Source organism: Canis aureus, chromosome 13 (genome assembly GCF_053574225.1).
Source record: "Canis aureus isolate CA01 chromosome 13, VMU_Caureus_v.1.0, whole genome shotgun sequence".
Classification (NCBI taxonomy): Eukaryota; Metazoa; Chordata; class Mammalia; order Carnivora; family Canidae; genus Canis; species Canis aureus.
The window spans coordinates 19,108,869-19,136,483 of record NC_135623.1 but is presented as its reverse complement, the minus strand read 5'-3'; the positions used below and the strand labels follow the sequence as shown (position 1 = coordinate 19,136,483).

Here is a 27,615-nt window from a genome sequence, read left to right as displayed (position 1 = left end):
CACAAATTTCTTCCAAGCAGGGAAACAGCGTATAACATCTGTTCCTAATTTCATATAATTTGCTATTGTGTTATAAAAGACTTATTGATTACCACATCTATCTCCCTGCTAATGCTAAAAAAGCAAAATAAATGAGCACAAATTCTGCATGTTCTCAGAGAAGAATGTTTCATTTCCCCATTAAAAGAGAGAGAGAGATTCCAGATTACAGTTTAGAAACAAAAAGAGATGGAGCCCACTACATGTTATGATTGTATTTTTTTTCACTCTCTCATTTTTCTTCTTCTATGCCTTTCCCAGTGTGTAGTGAATTAACTTAAAGGCTGCTGGGGAATACTTGCCAAACTAACCAATGACTATAGATATTAACACTCAAATATCCCTAACGTCAAACAATACTATTTAATCTTCATAAAAGTCATCTCCAGATTGAACTGAAAAAATAACTAATCATTAGAGCCAGGGACTATGATAAAAAAAAAGATTTCTGTAAACTAAACTTAAAGGACACTATTTTTTCAGAAATATAAGTATTAAAAAAAAAAGAAATATAAGTATTAACTGCTGATATTAAGACCTATGTGCTAGGGTATTTTACATGGCCATATTTACCATATCATCTTCATTCTGCAATATACTATCAAAATAGTTAAAATGATTTAAGAATGCTCAACTTAGGGCAGCCCGGGTGGCTGAGCGGTTTAGTGCTGCCTTCAGCCCAGGGTGTGACCCTGGAGACCCAGGATCGAGTCCCACGTCGGGCTCCTGCAAGGAGCCTGCTTCTCCCTCTGCCTGTGCCTCTGCCTCACTCTGTCTCTCTCTGTGTCTCTCATGAATAAATAAATGAAATCTTAAAAAAAAAGAATGCTCAATTTATGAATAAGTGACAAAGAAAGTACTCAAATACATGTGTAAATGTATGTCCAAAACCTGTAACCTTAAACTCTTTTTATTATGGTGTTTCCCAAAGCCTATTCCACAAACTAAGGAGTATGGTTCCATCGTCAAAGAAATTTAGAAATCATTGAGCAAAACAAAATCAAGTTGTTTTCTTCATGAGAAGGTATCAGTCTTTAATATGCTACTATGTATTTTGAATCTCAAAGAGGGAGATTAGTTTATGGCTACATAGAAATTTTATTATTTTTAGAGAGTACTTATATGGGCATCCCATGAGTCTTAAAAAGTAGCTCTATGCCTTATTTACCAATAATATAGCAAAGAATCTATTTTGGTTCATTAATGCCAAGTGAAAGCCTTGATTGTAGCCAAGGCAACTAAAGCAATGAAGAGAAACAACTTTTAACTTACCATTGTGCATCCTGGACCATCCATCTCTTTCACAGTCTCTGCCAGAAGATCCAAATAAAGCATCAGCCCTGGGACTTGGGGGGTCAACCTAGAAGATGAAGGATTTAAAGAATTTAAATTTTCTTTTTAGTCTCATGGTACCAGAAAATCAACTCAAGTACATAGACTGTAGTCATCAGGTTGGCATGACAAGGCCTGTGTGGCTCAGGCATGTTCAGAAGCCAGAGCTTAGTTGAGTATTTTACTGTTCATGTTTAAACAAAATTGAAATTAAACTCCAGAAATTTTTTATTATAAATTTGAAATTTATAATTTCAAATTATAAATGTAGTTGAAATGTCTGTTACCCTATTGCCCAGTTGGTTTTCCATTAAAAAAGCTACAAAAAGGGGAATCTATTTTGCTACATTTTAAAAAGCAAGTTTAGGATTTGCTACTTGAACAGATACTGAATTCTAACAGTGTCTTTACTTGGCTATGTTCAGAGCCCAGCATGCCGAATGCTTTATAGCTCACAGATTATTATAGTCAAGCATGTTTTCTTTTTTTTTTAAGCATGTTTTCTAATGAAAAAGAAAAAAAGTCAGTGTTATAAACTGTAAAAAAAGATACCTTCATTGATCAAAATTAAACATTTTGTACAAAAAAGGACACTATTAAGAAAGTGAAAAGCAAACCATTTAATAAAAATATATATTTGCAAATAATTATCTGACAAGGCACTGATATCCCAAATATATAAAGAAACTCCTACAACTCAGGAAAAAAAAACTCTCTCAAAAAGTGGGCAAAGAACTTAAGTACACATTTCTCCAACAGATATGCAAATGACAAATAAGCACAAAAATATTCAATATCACTAATCATTAGGGAAATATAATTCAAAATCACGGTGAGAGATACTACACTTCATGATGTGAATGTGCTTATTAATGCCACTAAACTATAAATGGTTAAAATGGTAAATTTTATATTGTGTATATTTTACCACAATTTTTAAAAAATTACGCTTTAAAATAAGGAGAGTGAAAAAAGAAGCCATACAATGAGAAAATATTTACAAATCATACCTGATAAAGATTTAGAATCCTAAATATAGAAAGAAAACTTACAAGTAAATATCAGACAAAGAAAATCCAATTAAAAATAGACAAAGAACTTGAATGAACATTACTCCAAAGAAAATATACAAATGGCTAAAGGGCACATAAAACGATGCTCAACATCATTACTTTTAAGGAAAATGTGAATTAAAACCATAATAGGAAAAAAAAAAAGCCATAATGAGAGACCACTCCACACCCCTTGGAGGTCTATAATAAAAAGAAAACAAAGCAAAATAGTATTAGCAAGAATGTAGATAAAGTAAAGCCCTCATACATTGCTGAAGAGAATGCAAAATGGTACAGCCTCTGTGGAAAACAGTTTGATAATTCCTCAAAAGTTAAACACAGACATACCCAGCAATTCCACTCTTAGGTATTAGGCAGTTAGGCATTAAAACAGGTACTCAAATGGAAACTTGTGTTTGAATGTTCATAGCAGCACTAGTCACACACCAGAAGGTGAACACAGCTCAATGTCCATCAACAGATGAACACATGAACAAACTGTGGTACATATCCATACCAGGGGCTGAAGAAAGGGAGAAATGCTGAATGAATGCTTAATGAATACAGGGTTTCAGGATGATGAAAAAGTTCTGGAACTAGACAGTTGTGACAGTTGCACAATATATACTTACTGCCATTGAATTATATACTTTGAAATGGTTGAAGTGTTGCATTTTATGAGTATTTTACTGCAATAGAAAAAAAAGATCCTATTCTGTATGAACGAAAAAGAAAATAATTCTGTTTAACTTTTCTGGGATGATAGTGCCAGTTTGCTTGGGAGCATGCTGGTTGGTTTCTTGAAACTGCTCTTTACTACCTTAAGACTTTTTCACATGATGCATGTAAAACTAGAATGTCTTTCCTAAAAGTACTAACTTTTGGGACACCTGGGTGGCTCAATGGTTGAACATCTGCCCTTGGCTGAGGTCATGATCCCGGGTTGGGGACTGAGTCCCAAGAAAGGCTCTCTGTGAGGAGGCCGCTTCTCTGTCTGCCTTTGTCTCTGCCTTTCTCTGTGTCTCTCAAAAATAAACAAATAAAATATTTTTTAAAAAATAAAAGTATTATTAACTTTTTACATATGCATATATAAAATTATTTTTCTTGAGAGAGCATGTGTGCCGCCAAGGGGGAGGGGAGGAGGGGGAGAGAGAATCTTAAAGAGACTCCATGTCCAGCATGAAGCCTGATATAGGGCTCCATCTCACAACCTTGAGATCATGACCTGAGTTGAAATCAAGAGTTGGACACTTAACAGGTGCCTGTGAAATTAAAATTTTGTTTATCAAGTACTTTTGAAATTGTGAATGGCTACAGGGGAAGAAATGATATCTCTATGCAAATACAATTGGAAAAATTCAGTTTCCTATACCATAATATAAGCATATATAATATAACTGGAGGCTTAGACATATGCATTTTTTCTGTTCATTGGAAAGCTGTAAAGGAAATCTCTTCAGTGAAAACATTAAGGTCTACACCCAGCAGTATTAGAATTAATTCCACTTTGAACACCTGTGTGAAAAACAGTAATTTAATGAGCATTTGAAGAGAAGTTATTTCCTTCCACAATTTTTTTTTGTGTGTGGCTAACTCCCACAGACTATTACTGGTTATTCTGCACATAGGCATTTTAATTAAAATGCTACTATTCCTTCAGATTAAAATTTAATATATCCTTTCTTTTCAACTTAGTTTACAACTATGACCAGTTATAAATTGAAAGGTTTCTGAAACTGCCATCAAACATCAAACAGTAAATCTTATCTGGCTATTATTCCAACAACAAAAAAATGTGGCCAGTACCCATAAATAAAGTCTATAGAAATAAAACAAATATAATCACAATAATCTCAATAAAACATTATCATTGAAAAGTACCTATTATAAGTTTTCTTTTTACAATAAAAAATGTTGTTACTTAAGGCTAAAGAATAAAGGATTCATAGTCAAAATATAAAACTGAAATGAAATGTTGCTTAAATGTAATTACATTTAAAATTAAAAAATATCACACAAAAAATCTGAATTTTCAGATGGTATATTTTCAAAAACCCATCAGTCTATCCAAGAAGTGGGACGCCTGGGTGGCTCAGTGGTTGAGCACTGCCTTCGGCTCAGGTCATGATCCTGGGGTCCTGGGATCAAGTCCCGCATCAGGCTTCCCACAGGAAGTCTGCTTCTCCCTCTGCCTATGCCTCTGCTTCTCTCATGAATAAATAAATAAAATCTTAAAAAAAAAAAAACTGAACTATCTAAGGAGCATCTTTACACGTTTACATTTATATTTACATATTAGAATTTAGAAAAATGAATTAGACATTAAAGTCAGAAATACAAGATCTATAAAGAACTTACTAAACTCAACACCAAAGAAACAAACAATCCAATCATGAAATGGGCAAAAGACATGAACAGAAATCTCACAGCATGCATATGAGAAAATGCTCCGCATCACTTGCCATCAGGGAAATACAAATCAAAACCACAATGAGATACCACCTCACACCAGTGAGAATGGGGAACATTAGCAAGGCAGGAAACAACAAATGTTGGAGAGGATGCGGAGAAAAGGGAACCCTCTTACACTGTTGGTGGGAATGTGAACTGGTGCAGCCACTCTGGAAAACCGTGTGGAGGTTCCTCAAAGAGTTAAAAATAGACCTGCCCTACGACCCCAGCAATTGCACTGTTGGGGATTTACCCCAAAGATACAAATGCAATGAAACGCCAGGACACCTGCACCCCGATGTTTCTAGCAGCAATGGCCACGATAGCCAAACTGTGGAAGGAGCCTCGGTGTCCAACGAAAGATGAATGGATAAAGATGTGGTTTATGTATACAACGGAATATTACTCAGCTATTAGAAATGACAAATACCCACCATTTGCTTCAACGTGGATGGAACTGGAGGGTATTATGCTGAGTGAAGTCAGTCGGAGAAGGACAAACATTATATATTCTCATTCATTTGGGGAATATAAATAATAGTGAAAGGGAAATATAAGGGAAGGGAGAAGAAATGTGTGGGAAATATCAGAAAGGGAGACAGAACGTAAAGACTGCTAACTCTGAGAAACGAACTAGGGGTGGTAGAAGGGAAGGAGGGCGGGGGGTGGGAGTGAATGGGTGACGGGCACTGGGGGTTATTCTGTATGTTAGTAAATTGAACACCAATAAAAAATAAATCTAAAAAAAATAAAAAATAAATAAATTCAAGCAAAGAAAAAAAAAGTCAGAAATAACTTTATAAAAAAAAAGAAATAACTTTATAGATAAACTCAAAAGTTGTTTTACTTCTGTAAGCACTTAAATATTAACACTTATTATTATAGGTATTTATAAGTAATTTTTTATTAATTTGCCAGCTTTTGTTAAAGAAATGCTTCTAAGATAAAAATTCTTTACAAAAATTTAAGAAACTATGAGCATTTCTAAGTCCTTTATTAAAAATCCTGAAATATTATAGACCCTTAAAATTAGCCAAAGTCTACCTATCACATGAACACAAGCTCTAAGCTTAAACCATTTCAAAAGCAGTCTTCTGTTTGGGAATATTAGAACTATGCTACCCTAAGTTAACTCTCTTCACTTTTAAAGGCCTTCCCATCCCCATCAAATAATGATTTGCTTCAAAGATCCATTATATAAGGTTTACCCAAGGGATATAATATCAAAGGAAACTTAACTTTCCATTTTAATTTTTTAAAAGGCTAGAAAAAGGGAGTCTTCCTTTTTATAAAGAAAGTTGGTCTTCTTTTAAAACCCTACTCTGCCATTTTAGTACTAATGTTAATTATATCTAAGTTCAATTTGTAGAGTTATTACACTGTCCAGTGTATACGAAGAAAGGAAATGGGTACTTAAAGGATTTAACATGGCAGTCATAAAGGAACTTGATCTCTGTCAGGTTTAAAGACTGACAAAAGAATGTTCTTTTACTCTAAGTTAATTTTCCAGTTTAGATTGCTGGGCTAACAGTTCAAGAAAGAATATTATTAATAAAAGCCAGAAGTTGAAAGAAGTTTCAGAATAATATTTTAGTGAAAGAACAGATTAGATCGGTTTGAAATGGATATGTTTAAAAGAACACATACATGTCTAATCACAAATGGAGGTTTATCTGTTTCTTTTTTGAATTCATAGGGTCCCAGATTTAAATGGGCCAGCCGCCGCCTGGTGTCTTCAGATAGCTCACACATGCGTCTTTTTGTGTAGGGAGATGGAGAGTGTGATTTTGAAGAAATTGTAGGCTGTTCGTAGTTTTTTGCATTTATGCAATATTTATTTCTCTCAGGTGACTTGGATTTTTTCTTTTGTGATCTCGATGTTCTGCTTTGCAGTCTGCCGTGTGATTTTTCAACTGGAGCCGTATGGTAAATAAATTTATCCTAAACATAAAAAATAAAAATTAACTTGGGCAGAAGATATATGTAGAGATATATATAGATCTATCTATAAATTACTAGTAGAAAAAACTTTAAAAATTAATCTAAGGCACATATAATCTATGAAAGCCAACTAGATTAGTCTTTTCTATCTATGCTAGACAAAGATTACTCTTTTCTATCTATGCTAGATAAAGATTATTCTTTGTCTAGTAGTTAATCAAGTATATGGTATTCTTAAGTCTAACAAGTACTTCTGAAAATAAAAGCCGAATATTAAATCATATGAAAAATCTAAGAACCAAGGTCAGAAAAAATTAGTTTTCAGTGTACTAAATAATTAATGTAAACATTGGTTTATCATTTGTAATTAAGTATCCAAGTAATTGGCTATATAATTTAAGAAGGCTCTCTCTTTTGTTTTTAGAGAGAGTGAAGAGATTGGGGAGGGCAGAGGGAGACAGACAGGAACTTAAGCAGACTTTACACAGAGCTCAACATGGGGTTCAATCCCAGGACCCAGAGATCACGACCTGAGCTGAAATCAGGAGTTGGAGCTTAACCAACTGAGCCACCCATGTGACCCAAGCTCTCTTTAGTAATGTTACAAATACACATGGCTAAATAGTTGCTTATGAAATCTTTATGGAGAAAATGATTAAAATAAGTTTCATTTATGCTGCTGTGATTACATGCACATGTACACTGTGAACATCTGAAAAACAGCTTTATACACATTTTCATGAAATGTATTATTTGGATTATACAAAGTGATTAGAATTTAAGATCTCCTCCAAACTAAAACTTTATTATTCTGTGACCAATAGTCATATCATCTTAATTCTGATTCCATATTTTTATAAAAGTAAAAAGACATAAAAGACACATATAGATTTTAATGACTAGTACTCTACTAGTATAATTGATTAGCAGTCTAAAATTTAAAAAAACAAATGTTACATTTATAAACATTTTTATATTATTAGGGTAACATTTAGTCTCTGCCTTATAAGTACCTTAAAATTTAGATTACAATTACTCTTGACTCATTATCTAAAATTATAAGGTTTCAGTATTAAAGAAAATGGGCAGTTGAGAATCTTTGTATTCCTAACTTTAATCAATTAAAAACTACCAATCCTACTTCCCTGTTCGCCCAACCTCTCCTTCCCTCACTAAGGATATCTATTCTAAGTAAATAAAACATAAACGTGATATAGAAGGTAAAAGTCAAATATTTTTTGGAAGTAGATAAACAGGAAAAAATAATATTTTCCAATTGGAAAAATAAGTCCATGAAATCATACAAACCTGCAGCATCAGATTATTTCCTCATTTTTCCTCTACAGCTGCGGATGTGTTCCCAGCCCTTCTCCCACCTTGTTCAATGACTTCAACCAGTAATTCAGAATTTTTCTACCTTATCACACTTCATCCAACTCTATGACATCACACTGATGCACAGAAGCAGGAATGTTAGCTCACCTTTGAGGTTGAATACATGTTCAAAGCAGTGAAACTTTCCAGAATCTTAGACTCAGCTTTAATTACCTTTTTCTACCTCATCTTAGATTTCATCATTATGCAGATCTATTGTTTTTTTTTTTTTTATGCAGATCTATTTTATCTCAACTCTGAAAATCCCTTGCTGACCAAAACTATTTTTCCTCATTCTACTTCTTTTATTCTCACTCCATCTGCTACTTACCTTCCTCACCTTCTCAGTCTCTGGAGCTCTTTTGCTCAGACATTCATACATTTTTAGTATCTCTTACCTCCAGACCCAGATGAACCCCATTATTGTCCATTTCAGCAATGCTGTAAAGTTCCTCCTCACTGATCTCTGATTATACCAAACCTAAAATAACTAACTTCATCTTCTTCATTGGAGTTTTTGAATGTTGAATACTACTAGAGTAAGTTATAAACTGTGGTATGTCAACTACAGATACATGCTAACTCTACTCAGTCCTTAATGCAGCCTGATACTGCCCAGTAAAACTTAAAATAGTGGCTGTTACATGCTGTTAACATAGCATGTGACACAGACTTGAAAAGTCTTTTACTCCTTTTTGAAAATCTTCCTGCCTCCATGTGAATGAGTCAAAATTAGCCTACTAGATGATGACAGTCTTGTGGCCACTGCTGCAGCTAAAATCAAACCAATTACCAGAAATATAAAGTCCCTCCCAAACCAAAAATTCAGCCAACTGCCAGACATGAGTGAAGCCATACTAGATCATTCAGCCCTGGCCTCACCAGTTCAAACCAAAAGAAACCCCCAACCAATCCATAGAACTGTGAGAAATGTTTTATTTTAAGTCACTAAGTTAGTGTTGCTTTTTACACAGCAAAAACTACCCGATAGAGCATACAAAAGAATAAAACTACTACTGATACTTAACTAATCTACCTTTACTAGATTAAAAGTAGAAAACTAGTTTTCTTTCAGAAAATCACATTAATATGCTCAATTTTTTCAATCTATCCAATTGGTAACAAAACATCAATTTGAAAATTGTGTGTCAAAAGGAATAAAGATCATTATAAGTAATTGTGAACTTAAATAATTTTATAGTTTCTCTCATTCATTCCTCTTTTAAATATCAAAATGGTTTGTCTTATTCTTATGTTTAAATCTGAAAATGCTGCTTTACAGCCATTAAAATTTTAATTGTAACTAATACTATTAAAAAAGCAGATGTATCACATTCTCAAATAAGGTCAAATAAGATGAAAATTCTGTCTGTTGACATTTAAAATTTTAATGTGTAAGTGTATACTCTGTTGTGCCAGATAATGTTTTCTATCTTGTTTTAAGTACTGTCTTCTCTCCTAATTATCTTAAAAAAAAGAAAGCTTAGTTAATAGCTGTCAAATTCATTAATTATATGCTATGTGCCAGACACATTACCTATTCTCCAATTTCATCTTTAAAGCAGAATTATGAGGAACTTGAACCCAGATCTGTCTGATTCTGAAGTATTTTTTCTTAAACACTGACGCCAAAACCTATCCTATTTTCTTACATCTGTTTAATAAAGAACAAATGACAAACACTGAAATAGCAAGTTAAAAAAAAAAAAGAAATGAGCCTTCTCAAAAGTTTATAGGGGAAAATGTTAGTTTAAGTCCAATGACAATGGGGGGGGGGGGTAATTTAACATTTAGAAAGGACTCTTCCACTGAGCTATATACTTAGAGTACTTTTCTGTGCATATGCCATACTTCATACAAAAAAAAAAAAAAAGACTTTTCTACCCAATCACCAGAAGAGCATACCCCAATGAGGAGAGAAAAATGTTGTCTGAGTCCACGTAAAATATTTTTAACAATTTATAAATATGTACAGTGCATGTCTCAAAACAAGTCAGTAATACCTTTGCATTTGGCAAGGACAGGCTGTTAGATCTCTCATAGCTGCATTTCAGCTCTCATTTCAAAGATAAATAATTATAGACAAATTGGTATACTATGTATCTTGCTAAACAAAATAAGATATATAAGATATATCTTTTGATAATCTTATATAACCATGCTTTACCTTTCTTAGCTTATGTCACAGTTACCATCCTCAGCAAATTTACTGTGAAACTGTGAATGCAGTAAACTAACTCTTCACTCTTTCCATCATAGGTCCAGTCCTGCCTTGTTTGGGTCCTCTGGGCTTTATATGGATACTGGCTCTTCATCACAGACTAGTCATTGTTACCTGATCATAATGCAACTAGATATAAGTGATGACTAGACATTATTAGATAACTTGTGGACAAGGCAGTAAGATAATCCTGGTGACTCAGTAAAAAGTTAAACCAGAATGAAATATCAGGTCCAGATATCTCAGTTTACTAAAGACAGTTTTTACAAATATTGAAGGTACTTAGGTTGGAGCGTCCAAGGTTCCCTTGGTCTGACAGCATCAGTATGGCCACCAAACTGAGCAAGAGTCATTTAAGGAATTAGAGACACTCAAGAAACCACATTCATTTAACATCAATATTCCCACATGAGAATCTCTGGTCACATTTGCCAGAAGTTATCCTTTGAACTTCCTGCAGTCACCTGTAACTTCTATAAGATTTATAGAAGCCTCCAATCTAGTTCTCCGTGGGTCTTCTTGATCTCAACATCTTTCTGGAGGACAGATTTCTTTGCATTAAAAAAAAAGGCCCATGAAGTCATAAAATAATAATATCATGGCACCATCTATCATGTGTACCAAACTCTTCACTCTCATTTTTAAGATGCAACCAAACTGCTAAATATCTGATAATTGTTTTGCTTACTAAAGATTGACCTGAAAAAGTGAAAAGAGTTGCAGCCAAAATAAAAGAATAATTCTTGCCCAATGCCCATTAAGTATGAACAAATAAGGTAAACTATTAAAAACTTTAAATAAATGATTTCAACCTGAGTGCGGCACTTCCTTGAACTTATCAGACATTCAGTAATCACTGAGGTTGTAGAAAATTCCAGCTTTGGAGCAATTCCCTGAGGGGAAAAAGGGTATTATTAGACATTTTGATTTTTAAAAAAATATAATTACTGTTGATAAAACTATGACCTGAAGTAACAAATATTTGTCAAGATATAGCTGCTTCATTTGTTAGTATGACTTTCTTATTAAAGATAAGACAACACAGTGATGCTAATAAATGTTAGCAAGAAGCAGTTTCATTGCTGATGATACGCTTATAAGTGATTACCTTTATGTAAAAATTAATATATTTTTTAATTTTCAAGTATTTCCCTGTCAAATTATTCTAAGATTTTTAAACTATGATATAAAATTAAGGCGATAAATATATAAAAGCACTTAATGGATTTGAGCTCTTATTAAGACATACTTAACTACATAATCAAGAAATACTTTGGATAGTCTCCTCATTCCTAAGTCCAGTGACAATGGGGGGGGGGTAATTTTATATTTAGAAAGGACTCTTCCACTGAGCTGTATAAAATTATAAAATTTTAACTTCTAGGTATGCAGTCCTTGAAAACAGAAGAGAGGAAAGTCTCTACCAATTCCTCCAACATTTTTTCCTGTAACATATAGGTTACACTCAGATTTATGAATGAACCTGGCTTCTATTTCTTGCAACATTTCAAACATCAGCTTGAATACTGTTTTGAAGTAAGTGGAGACAAATGGTAAAATTCAAAGGAACAGTCATGAAGTACCTGCCAAAATATTTGGAAGCACACAAACTGTACATTCAATGAAGCATTAAAAGATACTGTGTATGTCCAGTGAGACTTCATTTGAATATAGTAGGAGATGCTTGTCTTTACAAACCCAGCCTTTGACCATTAGAGTTTCAAACATTACATTACAGGAAAGGTAAATATGAGTTGCCTAAGAACTAACTAAATGATTATTTTTATGCAAACATAACTTTTATTAATGATGCCCACTATGCCTACTTGTTTGTTATCTATTGCTTCACAACAGATTACTTAGCAGTTTAAAACAAGAGTAAACACCTATCTCACATAGTTTCTATGGGTCAGGAATCTGGCAGAGGCTGAACTGGATGGTTCTGGCTTGAAATCTCTCATGAGATTGCCATTTGGGCTGCTGTCATCTGCAGTTTGCCTGGGGTTGGAGGATCTACTTCCTCAGAAGGCTCATTCACATAAATGTCAGCTGGAGGTCTCAGTTCTTGCCTGGCTTTTATCAAAAAGACTCAGCTCCTCATGCTATAAATCTCTCCATAAGACTGCTTGAGTGTCCTCATGCCATGGCAGCTAGTTCTCCCAAAACAAAGCAAGGGGGAAGCCACAACCGTTTTTATAACCTAGTCTCCTAAGCCTAGCACTGTCACACCTATCACATACTATTTAGTTAGAGTCCTGAAGTACAGCCCACACTCAACGAGAAAGGAGTTAAGACTTCCTTTTCAGCTGAGAAATATCAAAAATTTTGTGGACATATCTTAAAACCACCACAGTCCACCCTCTGACCACAAGTTAACTTACACTCCTTTCATGTGTAAACTAAACTCATACCCTACAAAACAAAAACGAAAACAAAAACAAACCCAAACAAAAAACAAAGAAAGAAAAGTCTCATCCTTTTCCAACTTCAGCTTGAAATCCAAGATGTTGGCATCTAAGTCAAATCCTTATTCAGCCTTCTCAGATGTGGTTCTTTATTTTTTTTTTTTTTAAGATTTATGTGTTTATTCATGAGAGATACAGGGAGAGGCAGAGTCATAGGCAGAGAGAGAAGCAGGCTCCCTGTGGAAAGCCTGATGTGGGACTCAATCCCAGGACCCAGGACCACGCCCCGAGCCGAAGGCAGATGCTCAACCACTGAGCCAACCAGATGTGGTTCTTTTAGTTCCTAGAATACAGTTTCTCACAGTTAGAAGACTTATGAATCAAAGAGACAAGTTATCTGTCCCATACATTCCCAAAGTACACACATGTAGTAGGCACAGCATAAGCACTCTAGATATTCTTGTTCAAAAAGGGAGGAAAAAAAAAAAAGAAAAAAAAACAAAAAAAAAAACAAAAAGGGAGGAAATGGGCAGCCCGGGGGGCTCAGCAGCTTGGCCCCACCTTTGGCCCAAGGCGTGATCCTGCAGACTCGGGACGTTGGGTTCCCTGCATGGAACCTGCTTCTCCCTCTGCCTGTGTCTCTGCCTCTCTGTGTCTCTCATGAATAAATAAATAAAATCTTAAAAAAAAAAGGGGGGGTGGGGAGGAATTAAGTCAAAAGGGAATCACTGGCCTATAGAAATTCTAAAATCTGTCCAGGAAAATATTAGAAGTTCCTTGATTAGAAGTTTAATCAAGAAATAACTATCCTCTGGGCTCTTGCTTCCAACCTTTGAATTATCATTCCTTTCCAAGGAGAGGCAGGCCGTGTTTAGAGCTGCACAGTGTTCTGAGTGTGAGTCCTGACACCAGAATTTTGGGGGTCCAAAGGCCTTTTCATTTTGTGAGGTCTCTCTGCATTTGAGACCAAGCTGGTGGTATTTCCACCAATGCAATGCTCTTAAAAAATATACTGGTTCTCATGTGAATCTTACTGAAGTTCATTCCATTAGACACAAGCTGCAGCCTTTTCCACACACAGTTTCTGCTGAGACTCCCCTGAAGGATCTTTGAAAAACCAATGTTTATTTTCTGAGGCAATGTCTTAGATCTTTCTGAGATTTTAATGAAGGATTTTATAGTTAACTACCCTTGGTTTTACCATCAGAACACAATTTTCCAAAAGTGCCTGGAATGATTTTTGCTCAGAAGTCATTCCTTAATTGTAGTTTTATTTGCCATTGGGAAAGGCTGGGAATCTTCGGAAACCATAAGTTCCAACTCCTTTTTGCTAAACAGCCTTTCCTTTTGCTCCTCTCTCCCCTCGTATTTTGCTATAAAGCAGCAAGAGAAAACCAAGCAGACCCTCTAACTTTCTATTGGAAAGTCTCAAACATACAATCCATTTCATTGGATATTTCTCTACATCCCACATTACTGCAGGTGACTATATGGCCAAACCTCCTGTTATTACTGAACAAGGAATCCTTTCATCCCTAATTTCCAATAACATTCACCTTATTTTCCTGCAAATACACATCTGACAGTTTCTTCAAGACCTTCCAAGCTTTCAAAAACATTCTAGCAAAACCTTTCCAGCTTTTGCCCTCACTATAGAGGTGCTTATTAAGTGTCTTCATGCATGGCAGTTGGCTTAGCCTAAAGTGACTGATACAAGAGTGAAAGCAAGGAGGAAGCCACAATACATTTAATGACTCCAAAGTCTAATACTGTCACTTCACCAGATTTTATCTGAGTTGCTAAGTATAGTGTGGAGAATCAGCTCTGCCTTTGGAAGAGAGAAGTATCAAGCCATTTGTGGACGTATTTTATAACTACCACAGCCTGAATTGCAACTCATCACTTTACCCTCCCCCATATGTTGCTGGTCACATTGTAAATACTCAATGTTTTAGCCATTATTTTCACTGAGCTTTCAAAACCAAATAAGTATCAGTTGAGATTCTCCAGGGAAAAGAACTAGTAGGATAAATTTATTTATTTATTTATTTATTTATTTATTTATTTATTTATTTATTTATTGAAATATATATATATATATATGGAAAGAGAGAGAGAGAGAGCACGCACACAAGAGCGCAAGATTTATTTTAAGGATTTCGTTCATGCAATTGTTAGAGTGGCAAGTCCAAAATCCATAGGGCAATCCACAGGCTGGCAATGTAGACAGAAGTTGGCATTGCAGTCTGGAGTGTGAAATTTGTAAGCATGATAGCAGGCTGAAAAATGAGGCAGTATTTCTACATTACTGTTTTGAAGCAGAATTCCTTATTGTTCAGGAAACCTCAATTTTTACTCTTCAGGCCTTCAACTAATTGGATGAGTTCAACCTACTTTGTCAATGGTAATCTCCTATACTTCAATTGAACTGTTTATAAATATTAATTACATCTACAAAATACTATCGCAGTAACATCTAGACTAGCGTTTGACCAAACAACTAGGCACCATAACCTAACCAAGTTGATACGTAAAATTAATCATCACTCCATCTCAAATGTCAGTTCCTCTATGAAGTCTAGAAGATGTAGTTTGTTCATTTAATTCCATCAAGTGGCATTTAAGTACCTACTCCATGCAAAGTACTGTGCTAAGAGTTAAATTCAAAGATGAGAAAGCCACATATTGTTTCTATAGAGTTCATAGTCTAAAGGGGATATTATCATCAGCACTGTCATGATCTCCCCAGCCATCAGCATATAATGCACATTTACTGAGTGTTCTCTCTGCCAGGTACTGCTATAACCATCTACAAGGCTTCATTAATCCACCCAGTAGCCCTGTGAGATCTTCATATTATAGTGCTTTGTTCAAGTTTAGTCAGGTAGCCTATGAGAGTGCCAGGTGTGACTGAATTTTTGCCAAAGCAATGGGTTCAGAAGAACAGCCCAAGACTCAGCCAGATGTTACAAGAATTGAGGAAAGGTGCATTGTCATCTGCCAGAACAACAAACTACTAATGGGAGTGTTTTTTCCACTCACATTTAAATACAACAATTGATATGATTGGATTTATATCTGCTGTTTTGCTGTTCAGTTTATAGAGGTACCATGTCTTTTGATTCTTCCATTCTTTCTAGGGCTCTCACCTGTGTATATATAGCTTTGTGGTCATCCAGTTAAACTATAAGGGTTCCACTCTGTTGATTACCTGTATATGGCTTGGAAAATATATTCAAAGATACAGTCTGGTCCGCAGTTTCCATGGAGTTTCACTTTTTGCTGGGCTTTCACAGTATCTTGTTGCTCGGCACTGTTTCAGAGTCAGCCAGGAATGGGTAGAGAGCTCATCTCTGCCCTTTTATTGCTCCCTTACTTAAGTGAACTTTTTGGCAAATGGGCTGCTCACTCTAATTGGAACTGCCATCGGCCTAAAAAAGCTGTGGGGTTTCTTTATCCACTTACATCTGAATCCATCACATTTAGTTGGTGAAGACCTAATAATACCTGTCCTTATGATTCTGACACCAATTCCAGTGTGTGGGTTTTCCAAACCAACCAAAGCAATTCTCGTGATATTTAACTCAGTTCTGACACTATCTACCTAGTAATAGCATCAGATCCCACAGCTGCTAAAGATCAGTCCCACAAGACTGTGCCCAGCCCTCTTCAGATGCAATCACAAGTCTGGGTTGTCATCTGTGTTTCTGACCAATCAGGTATAATTTGGAGGTCCCTATGATCTCCTCCCCTGGTTCAATTAGGCTCACAGAACTCAGGAAAATAGTTGACTGTTTACTGATTTATTATAAAAGAATATGATAAAGGATACAGATGAACATCCAGAGGAAGAGATTCACGGAGCAGAGTATGTGGGAAGAGACATAGAGCAATGCCATCCCCAGGGACATCACTCTCCCAGGAGCTGCCTCCAAGAGTCCACCAACCTAAGGGCCTCTAAATACAGGCCCTTTGGGTTTTAATGGAGGTTTCATTACATAGGCACAACTGATTAAATCACTGGCCGTTGATATTTTAAAGCAATCTCCAGACTTCCCCTATCCTCCCCAGATGTCCAGGGACTGAAAGTTCCAACCATCTAATCACAGAGTTGTTCCCTCTGGCAACCAGTCCTCATCCTTAGGTTATGTAGTGGGGGTTTCAAAAAGTCACTTCATTAACATAACAAGAGATGGATTTATTGCTCCCCATCACGTAGAAAATTCCAAGGATTTTGGGAGCTCTGTGCCAGAACAAGGATAAAGACCAAATATATACTTCTTACTTTAAATCATAGTATTTCAGTCCTACTCTCCAAAATTGATTCTGACCCCTCTGGTAGCAGAGCTTCTGATTTTTCTGTCCAGCCCCAGGACTGGTGCAGCTACAATTCTCACTGGCCTTGAAGGGTAGGGAAGTTGTCCCAGACTACAAGGTGACCTACTGCCACCATTTTTATCCAAAGTTTTAGCCACTATGTAAGCATAAACACTTTTTTTTTTAATTCCAGCTAGTTAACATATTGTGTTATACTAATTTCAGGTATACAGTATAGTAATTCAACACTTCCTTATAATACCCGAAGCTTAATCTGTCTTAATTGTCAGGCAGTTTCTAGTGTCCTGAAACTTGTGATGATTTTGTCCAGTTTTGTACTTGTTTTGTATGGAGGGAGGAATTGCCAACCTCTTCATATCACCATTACCAGAAGTGTTTTTGCCTTAGTAATCCAACATCTGAACGTATGAAAAACTAATCCAAAGTAAATGAAGAAGATCCCTATATTAATGGTTCATATCCATACTTTTATGTTTTTACTGCCAATTTGGTATAATATAGCATTTTAAATTACTTTCAAAACACCATAATTTTAAAATCAGTTTTCTTCATTGCAGGCTTCCATGTATTTGCGGAAACACTCTGAAGGTTTTTATAATATAGAAGATGGCTAATGGACACTGATAATACCCCAAAGGGAGTATATTTTCATAGATTTGCTAGTTAGTTAACTTTTACACTTCGAGCAAGCTGAAGTCACTATTTCCCAGAATACAGAATATCATAAACCTAGACCTATAGGGAAAAGTATTTAATTTATCATATTGGCTCATATATCACCCCACTTTCCTTACTCAGACTACTTTAACATTTTATAAAAGTCTTAAAAAAAAATGTCCAAATTATTTCAACCTAGACATCTTTTGCTTTTTTTCGCCTTTGAAATGGCAGGGTCTTCTCCACTTTCTCTAAGTGGAAGACATTTTCAGGGTTAAGTACATTTTTAAATCACCCATCAAAAGTTGAAGGGAGTGGGGGAAAGGATGGAAGAGTTGGCTTTCACAATGTAGCATTCATTTTTAGGTAAATGAACGTATTTCTCTGACATGAACATACAACAATGAATCTATCCAAACTCCTACTAATGAACATTTAAATTATTTTGGTTTTTTACTATTATGAACAATGCTATCAGTGAACATCCCTAGGAAGACTCTTAGTATACCAGAGAGAACATATCTCCACGATATATACCTAGAAGGCAACAGGCTACAAGAATCTTTACCTTTACTAGATAATTCTGATTTGTGGTGAGGTTCCAATTTACATAGTACAGCAGCATGTAAGAGCTTCCATTTTTCACATTTCTCATATGGTCAGATTTTATTAAATTTTACCAATCGTATGGCTATAAAAATGAAATCATAAGGTTGTTTTAATTTTGGATTTCCCGGGCAAGCCCCGGTGGCGCAGCAGTTTAGCGCTGCCTGCAGCCGGGGGTGTGATCCTGGAGACCCGGGATCAAGTCCCACGTCGGGCTCCCTGCATGGAGCCTGCTTCTCCCTCTGCCTGTGTCTCTGCCTCTCTTTTGCTCTCTCTGAATAAATAAATAAATAAATCTTTAAAAATAATAATAATAATAATAATTTTGGATTTCCCTATATGCTAATGAGACAGAGAGCACTGTTTCAAATGTTAATTGGTCATTCTTTTGAGAGAAAATAAAGAAAAGAGGAAAGGCAGGAAAGGAGGCAGGAAGCAGAAGGAGAGGAGAAAAACCTGAAGGATATAAAGCAAATTAACGTTTGCTAATTCTGGATGAAAGATGCATGGATTTCATTCAAATTTTGGTATGCTTAAAGTCACACCATAATTTCATAAAACGAATTACATTTTGAACCATGTTAAACTTTGAATTAGTTCTTCACATTTCATATTAAAGACTATGTGGTGGTTTTTGACAATGATCCCACAACACAAATTGATTCAGAAAATAGTAAACACTTACTCGAAGGCCAGAAATCCTCCTCATGGTAACCTGGCGGTTTGAATCATGGTGTCCAGAAATTTGGTTTGGACCCGGGAACATGAAATCTCGTGTATTTTCATCATATGTAGACAGTGTTTCACCCACTACAAGAAAGATATCCTATGATTCAAATTATAACAAAATATTCTATTTAGAAACAAAATCATCAAGTACAATATTTATAGTGCCTGATGCCTTACTGAAATTTCTGCTTCAGGGTCATGTTTATTTTTTTTTCTAAGAAAGGAAAATTAAAAGAAAGTTATGTTAAATGGATTCCTTATGCAGAAATGTAGTACATATTACTTATTCTCCCTCTTTTAGAGAAGGGAAATATTTATGTAAATTTTGTGAGTACCTATGCATACTCATGAAAAAAGTCCTTAAAACATTAAGTTGGCATGACATTTACAAACCTAAAATGTAATTATCATCTCCATAAATTTTTTCTATCTTCCATTATTTTCTAATCACCATTATAAGACATTAGGTTACAGGTTGGTAAAAATGTAGACATTTTCTAGATTTTGTGGTTACTCAAATTAGGTATATATGTAATATTCAAAATCTTTTAGGTTATTAATTTTCAGCAACATACAGCTCTCCATTCTATCTCCATCAAATAATTGATTAAGATAGATTTCTCCTATAATTGCAGAGATAAACAACAAAAATCAAGCTATCCTCCATATTTTAATTTTAACTTTCCCTGCCCCAAAGATTTGTAATGTTTACTAAACGGGTAAGGTTTTATTCCACTCCCCCATTCCCAATAATAGTCAACACACAAAAACAAAGACAATTACTTTATCCATAAAAAAATATAGTTTGAGAAAAATCACAGAGTCAACTTTTATGAATGTCACAAAATATGTAAGGAGGATAGCAGGTAATTTTCTACTTTCCATTCCTATTTATTCTATTTTAACACAAATGTTCAAATACTATTTATGTCCATCTTTATGTATTTATTATTTTCATCTATTGACGTCTTACACATAGTGGACCAATACTAGAAACTCAACATTGCTCTTAATTTGGGAAGGGGAAAATATGTATTTTTTAAAAGCATTCTTTGAAATGGGTTTGCACATCAATTACTTTATCAAGCTATAATACAGTACCTGGTGGAACTAGTTGAATCAACTCAAACAATGCTGTATCATCTGAAAGTTTAAAGAAAAATTTCCTTAAGCAAATTGATAATAAAAATTAGTTACTTCATCATAAAAGTATCTAAAAGTCAAAGTAATTGCTGGGTAAACTACATATACATTTTTTTTTTTGCCATTCACATATATGTTTGTATCTTAATATACTGTATATACTTTTTGGTTGCTGTGTCTCTTAGGGCATTATTAATCAATAGCAGAGATTGTACCTTCAATCTCTCTGGAGTTTGTTTTTGTTTTTTAAAAACTTTATCATTTTAGAGAAGTTTTATGTTTAATAACAAAATTGATAAGAAAATACAAAGATTTCCCATATATCCTTATCCCCACACATGCATAGCCTCCCCACTATCAACAGCAATCACAAGAATGGCACTTTTTTTTTAACCAAGGATGAACCCCCATAGTCACATCCTAATCAACCGACATCCCTAGTTTACCTTGGGGTTCACTTTTGGTGATGTATGCTCTGTGGATATGGACAAATAAATGTATAATGACATATTCCATCACCATAGTATCATTCATAGTGTTTTCACTTCTCTGATTTTCCTCTATGCTCTTCCTATTCATCTCTCTCCTCCACTTCAATTTGCTTCCATAAGCAACCACTGATCTTTTTACTGTCTCCATAGCTTTGCATTTTCCAGAATGTCATATTAGAATCATACACTATTCAGGTTTTTCACATTGGCTTCTTTCACTTTGTAACATGCATTTAAGTGTCCTTCGGGTTGTTCATGGCCTGATAGCTCATTTCTTGTAACTGCTGAATACTATTCACTGTCTGGATTCATTCACTTTATTTATCCATTCACCTACTATAGGCATATTGGTTGCTTCCAAGTTTTGGTAGTTATAAAGCTGCTATAAACAACCCTGTGCAGGTTTTTATGTGAACATAAGCTTTCCACTTCTTTGGGTAAATATCAAGAAGGGTAATTGCTGGATTATATGTTAAGAATATGTTTAGTTTTGTAATAAACTGCCAGACTGTCTTCTAAATTGCTGTTCCATTATGCATTCCCATTAGCAATATATAAGAAGAGCTCTTGTTGCTCAATATCCTCACCAATATTTGCAGCTGTCAGTGTTTTGGATTTTGGCCCTTCTAGGAGTGTGGTGGCATCTTGTTTTAACTTGAATTTCCCCAAAGACATACTGTGTGGAGAATCTTTTCATATGCTTTTTGCCATCTTTATAAGTTCTTTTGATGAATATCTGTTAAGGTCTTTGGCCCATTTTAAAAATAATGTTTGTTATTTTATTATTGAATTTAAAAGTACTTTGTATATTTTGGATAAATATCCTTTATCAATATTTTCTAGATATTTTCTCCCAATATGTGGTTTATCTTCTAATTCTCTTGATACTGTCTTTCACAGAGTAGAAAATTTTAATTTAAATGAAGTTCAGTTTAGCATTTATTTCTTTCATGGATGATGTCTTTGCTGTCGCATCTAAAAAGGTATCATTGGGCAGCCTGGGTGGCTCAGCGGTTTAGCATCGCCTTTGGCCCGGTGCATGATCCTGGAGACCCAGGATTGGGATCGAGTCCCAGGTCAGGCTCCCTGCATGGAGCCTGCTTCTCCCTCTGCCTGTGTCTCTGCCTCTCTCTCTCTCTCTCTCTCTCTCTCTCTCTATTCTGAGTAAATAAATAAAATCTTAAAAATATACATAAAAATAAAAAGGTATCATTGTACTCAGGGTCATCTATGTTTCTTCTTATTTTATTTCCAGTTTTATGGTTTGGAAATAAAAGTTATGGCACAGTTATGCCTATGATCCATTTTGAGTTAATTTTTTGAAGGGTGTATGGTCTGTATCTAGATTCATTTTTTTTTTTTCCACATTTGGATGTCTAAATTTTCTGGCACCATTTTTTGAAAAAACTCTAACTTTGTTCCACTGTATTGCCTTGCTCCTTTGTCGAAGTCAGTTGATTATATTTATGAGAGTCTATTTCTGGGCTCTCTGTATATCTTTATAAATATAAATTATGTCTTATTTCTTAAGCGGAGCTGTGAGGACAGCTGGGATATCATAAAACTCCTATACTTTTAATATGTTTGAAATATTTTATAATACACTTACAAAAATAAGAATAAAAGATGAAATGCATCTTGTTTCCCCTTCTAGGACTCATGAAAAAGGCACAATCACTTAAACCAATATCTGTATGTCTAATATATGAAGAAATATTTAGTATTTCCTATAGATTATAATTTATAATAAGAAAAAAAATGCTATAGCCCTTTTCCTCAAGAACTTTACACTCCATTGAGAATATAGACATCACAGGAAATAAACACACAAATAAGTTATAACTACAAACTACAGGTGCAATGAAGGCACAGCAGCTAGTGCTATAAAAAACTATATTAACAAGACCTAATCTAGGCAGGGAGTTAGAGAAGCCTAAGGAAGAGCTCTTTAGGATCTGATCTATAGCTGGGGCAGTAGAGTTTTTTTTTTCAAGCAGGAGGAATGGGATGTACAAAGGCCCTAAATAGAACACAGCAAAGTAATCTGAGAGATTAGGTGTTTGAAAACAACCGCTCTGCAAAAATCAACTTGAAAAGGTAAACAATGAAAGCAGGAGAGACATAACAAAGAAGTAAAAAAAATTATAAGTCTGAAACTCAGTATGAGAAGGAAACACAGAGAAAAAGCCTGGCATTTGAGGCTGCTTTTCTTTTTGGAATCTGACAGTCTTGAAAGAGGTAGCCTAGGGACTAAGAAGCTGAACAGAGCTTTTGATAAATTCATGAAATAAAGGACCAAAAATTGGAGTATCATGGCCTTGGAGAGAAAGAGGAGGGGACGTCTGCTGGTTAAGAGACAATGGCCTGATAAACTGGCTAGGCTATAAGACTGGATCTTGAAAAGATAAACTATAAAAGAGTAAAGTAAAAATGGATAGCCAATACTATATAATGAATGTTTGAATTCCTTCCAAAATTCATATGTTGAAATCCTAACTCCCAATGTGATATTTGGAGTTGGGGCCTTTGGGAGGGAAGTAGGGCAAACCCCTCAGAATGAGATTAGTACCATTATAAAAGAGACTCCGGAGAGCTTCCTTGCTCCTGTCATAAGAGGACATTGACAGAGATGACTATCTGAACAGAAAGGGAACCCTCACCAAAACACTAAATCTGCTCACCGTGATCTGAGACTTCTCAGCCTCCAGAACTGTAAGAAATAAACTTTTATAGTTTGTAAGCCACTTAGTCTATGGTATTTTGTTATAGCAACCCAAATGAACTAAAACAGCCAACTAGGAACTAAGGGCTAAATTTGAATCATCCCAAATACTGTCTGAATTAAGGTGATCCTGAATTGCTGGTACCCCCTAGAAATCTGCTAAAACAATCACAAACTTTTTCTAAAAGAAAATATCATCATCTGAGTTTTCAAATTATTTAAAAAAGTTTTACATTGAAAGTTTGACAATCAATGAAAATTGACCAAGTACACATGAAAAATGAAAACTGAGATAAAAAATAAGAAAAATAAGATAATAAAAACAGGGAAACAGGAGATCCAGAAAACTTAGTTATCAGACTGGGACTTAAAATATGCCTAACAGGTTCAACAAAATAAAATGCAAAGTTGAGAATGTTAGAACGAGAAACTATTATAAAGAACCAAAGGGAAAATTTTTAACTGAAAAGTAAAATAGCAACAACAACAAAAAAACCCATAACAGGTAGATTTATCAGCAGATTATAAATGACTCTGGAGAGATCTATGGAATTAGAAGACAAAAGTAAACATTTTGAGAAAAGCACAGAAAGCCAAAAGGATAGAGAACATAAAAAAGAGGGAAAAAAATGATACAGGAAAAGGTGCACTAACAATGTGTAATTGGATTTGCAAAAGGAAAGAACAGAAAAGGACAAAAGCAATTATTTAAAAGATTAATGCCTGAGAATTTTTTTGAAGATGATGATCAAGATACAAACATCAAGCAGAATATATTTTAAAATATACACACACATACATATATACAGAGTTGGGCACATCCAAGTAAATCTACAGGGAAAAAAAGCGTAAGAGAAGATGTTAAAAGAAGCCAGTGGAAAATGATAGACTACCTTTAATGAAATAAAAGAATGAAATTGACAGAGGATTTCTCAACAGAAAGTGAGGAAATAAGAAGACAAAAGGATAGCATAATCCCAATAGGATATAGAAAGCAATAACCCCAAGTTCAGCAAAAAAATATCCTTCAAAAATTAAGACAAAATAAGGACATTTTCAAATAAATAAAAAATCAAGATAATTTATCGCCAAAAGACCACTGAGAAAGGAACTGTGAGAGAAATTTCTTCAGAAAAAAGCAATAAACTGAGAAAGAAGCTCAAAAATGAAAGGAAATAAAGAACAACCAAAAAGGTAAAATATGGTTGTAAAGTGAAACGATGATGCTGATAGAAGAACAGTAAAATTCTGTGTAGTTTAACAGCATACTAACTTAAAACACAGGACAAAAAAAAAAACACATAAAATATGGAAGGGATATAAATGAAGTCAAGTATTTGTAAGCTTCTCCACGTCCTAAAAAAGGTAAAAATAAAAATACATCTATTAGAGTTCGGTAAGTGAAGCCTGCCTTCTGTCATGACTCTGGTAACCACTAAAAAAACCAAAATGGCAAAGAACATGCACCTCCAGGTTAATTAAGGAGTAGAAATGAAAGAGCAAAAAATAGAAGAAAAAAGAACACTAATATTCAACAATCAGAACAAATAAAAAGTAAATAGTGGGATGGTAAATTTAAACCTATTGTATCAGTAAATACATTTTTTTACTTAGACTTTTTGAGATGAGGATTCACATGCAGGAAGAAGCAAGACGGGGAGATTGCATATATTTTTTACCCATCTTCTCCCAATGCAAAAACATGCCATAGTCCCCCCTTAGCCATAAGGGACATGTTCCAAGACCCAGTAGGTACCTATAATCATGGATACCACTGATCCCTGTATTTACTATGTTTTTTCCTATACCTATATACCTATGATAAAGTTTAATTTATAAATTAGGTATAGAAAAAGATTAATAATAAAATAGAAAAACTATAACAATATACGTAAAGTTATATGAATGTGGCCTTTCTCCCTCTCTCAAAATATCTTATTGTACTGTATTCATCCCTCTTCTTGAGATGGTGTGAAATGATGTGAGACGATAAAATGAAATGAGATGAACAACTGTTAGGCTACTACTGAAGTGAAGTGAATGATAGTGTTAGGCAGAAGAAGGATCATCTGCTACTAGACTGTAGGTAACTGAAACCACGGAAACAATACCCCAGATAAGAGGGGACTTCCTATAGTAAAATATATCACAACTTCCGTGACACTGATATAATCTACTGGTTTTATTTAGATTCCTCCAGCTTTACCTGTACTCATTTCTGTGAGTGTGTGTGTGTGTGTCCATATTTAGTTCTATACACTTCTTTATTTTATTTTATTTTATTTTATTATTTATTTTCTTTTTTTTTATACACTTCTATCATACGTGCAGGTTTGTATATTCACCACCACAGTCAAGATACAGAAGGAGTGCATCACATGATGTCTTATGTCAAGATTGTAGCCACACCTTCCTCCCTAGCCAAACCTATCTCTAACCCCTAATAACTACTCACCCATTTCTAGTTTCTATGATTATAACATACATTATAAGAAAAAGTCTAAATCAACCAGTTAAAAGACAAATTGAATTTTTAAAGAAAGAAAACTCTTTTCAAATCTGCTTGTAAGACATACATGTAAAATATACGGATATATAAAGATAGAAAGCAAAGATGTAGCATATGAAAACTAAAAAAACTACTGGCTTGGCTGCACTATAAAAGAGAAATAAATCTTCAAAGAAAAGCATCAAGATAATAAAAGGTTCAATGCACCAACTGAGGAATGCATGGTAACACTGGTCAAGAAAAAAGAGAGAACACACAAATTACTAATATGAGGAACAAAAAGAGAGAGAGGTATTTAAAAATTCTAACAAGACATTAAGAATACATTCATGTTACTAAATTGAAGGTACCTGATCTGAATCATAATTCAAACAAAAATGATTAAACAATTATAGTATAATTGGGGAAATGTGAACTGAGTGGATATTTGATGATAATAAAAAATTGGTATTTTTTGGTGTGATGTAATATTCCTTTATTTTAGATATCCATATCTGGTCCAATCTTGACATTTAGTTCAAAATAATCTGATTTACTTAAAAAAAAAAGCAAAATTCCATCAAAAGAAAACTTAAAACTATACAGACATAGAAAAAACTAAATGGTTTCTATATATAAAAACCATATATATATATATATATATATGTATATGTATACACATATGCATGTGTGTAGATACACACACAATCTGTTATTTAAAATCTAACAACAACAGCAGCAATAACAAAATAATAAGCCAGTGACTTCACTTTCAAACTTCTAAGGAAGAAATTAGTGTCAATTATGCATATTCCTGGGATCCCTGGGTGGCGCAGCGGTTTAGCGCCTGCCTTTGGCCCAGGGCGCGATCCTGGAGATCCAGGATCGAATCCCACATCAGGCTCCCGGTGCATGGAGCCTGCTTCTCCCTCTGCCTGTGTCTCTGCCTCTCTCTCTCTCTCTCTCTCTCTCTGTGACTATCATAAATAAAAAAAAAAAAAAAAAAAATTATGCATATTCCTTCAAGGACCATAAAAGAGAGAACACTTCTCAATTTGCTTTATAAGCCCAGCAAAACCTTGATACCAAAACTTGATAAAAAAAAAAAAAACAAAAATAACAGGCTATCTACCCAAACCCTACATTTCAGATATTGGTATCTATAGATAAAAGCAGATGATGTCTGAGATTTACTTCAAAATAATATAAAATAAAAAGTAATGTTCTAAAAAACATGACTTACTTCAAAATATTCTAAAAGAAGGGGGAGATAGAAATAAAACAACATTAGTCATGAGCTGATTACTACTGAACTGAGTGATAGGTCAGGGGTGTTCATTACTCTCCTTTGTCTACTTGTGTATATTTACTAAATTTTCTCTTAATAAAAAGGTTTTTTTTTAAAGTATATTTGATTAAAGAAAGTTGTGTGCTCTAAAAACATCACTGTGAAAACTCCCATTACACTGTTTTGCTTCTGCTTTTTCCATCAAATCTACAGAAATTATGCAATGAAACATTGTGCACCCATAAAAAAAGAAGAAATCCTACCATTTGGAATGACATGAATAGAGACTGAAGGCATTATGCCAAGTCGAATAAGTCAGACAGAGAAAGATAAAT

General features: G+C 34.6%; 1 protein-coding gene across 4 annotated transcripts in view; it reads right to left on the bottom strand.

Annotated features, from left to right (window-relative positions):
• SPATA6 (spermatogenesis associated 6) overlaps positions 1 to 27,615 on the bottom strand; it is a 142,588-nt gene that overhangs the window by 66,185 nt on the left and 48,788 nt on the right. For all 4 annotated transcript variants that reach the window (XM_077845022.1, XM_077845023.1, XM_077845025.1 and 1 more), the window contains exons 4-8: positions 20,250 to 20,291; positions 19,105 to 19,229; positions 11,226 to 11,306; positions 6,525 to 6,818; positions 1,312 to 1,399 (exon numbers count right to left, since the gene is read on the bottom strand). In XM_077845022.1, coding sequence (XP_077701148.1) covers positions 1,312 to 1,399; positions 6,525 to 6,818; positions 11,226 to 11,306; positions 19,105 to 19,229; positions 20,250 to 20,291 — 630 coding nt within the window. The remainder of the gene's footprint in view (positions 1 to 1,311; positions 1,400 to 6,524; positions 6,819 to 11,225; positions 11,307 to 19,104; positions 19,230 to 20,249; positions 20,292 to 27,615) is intronic.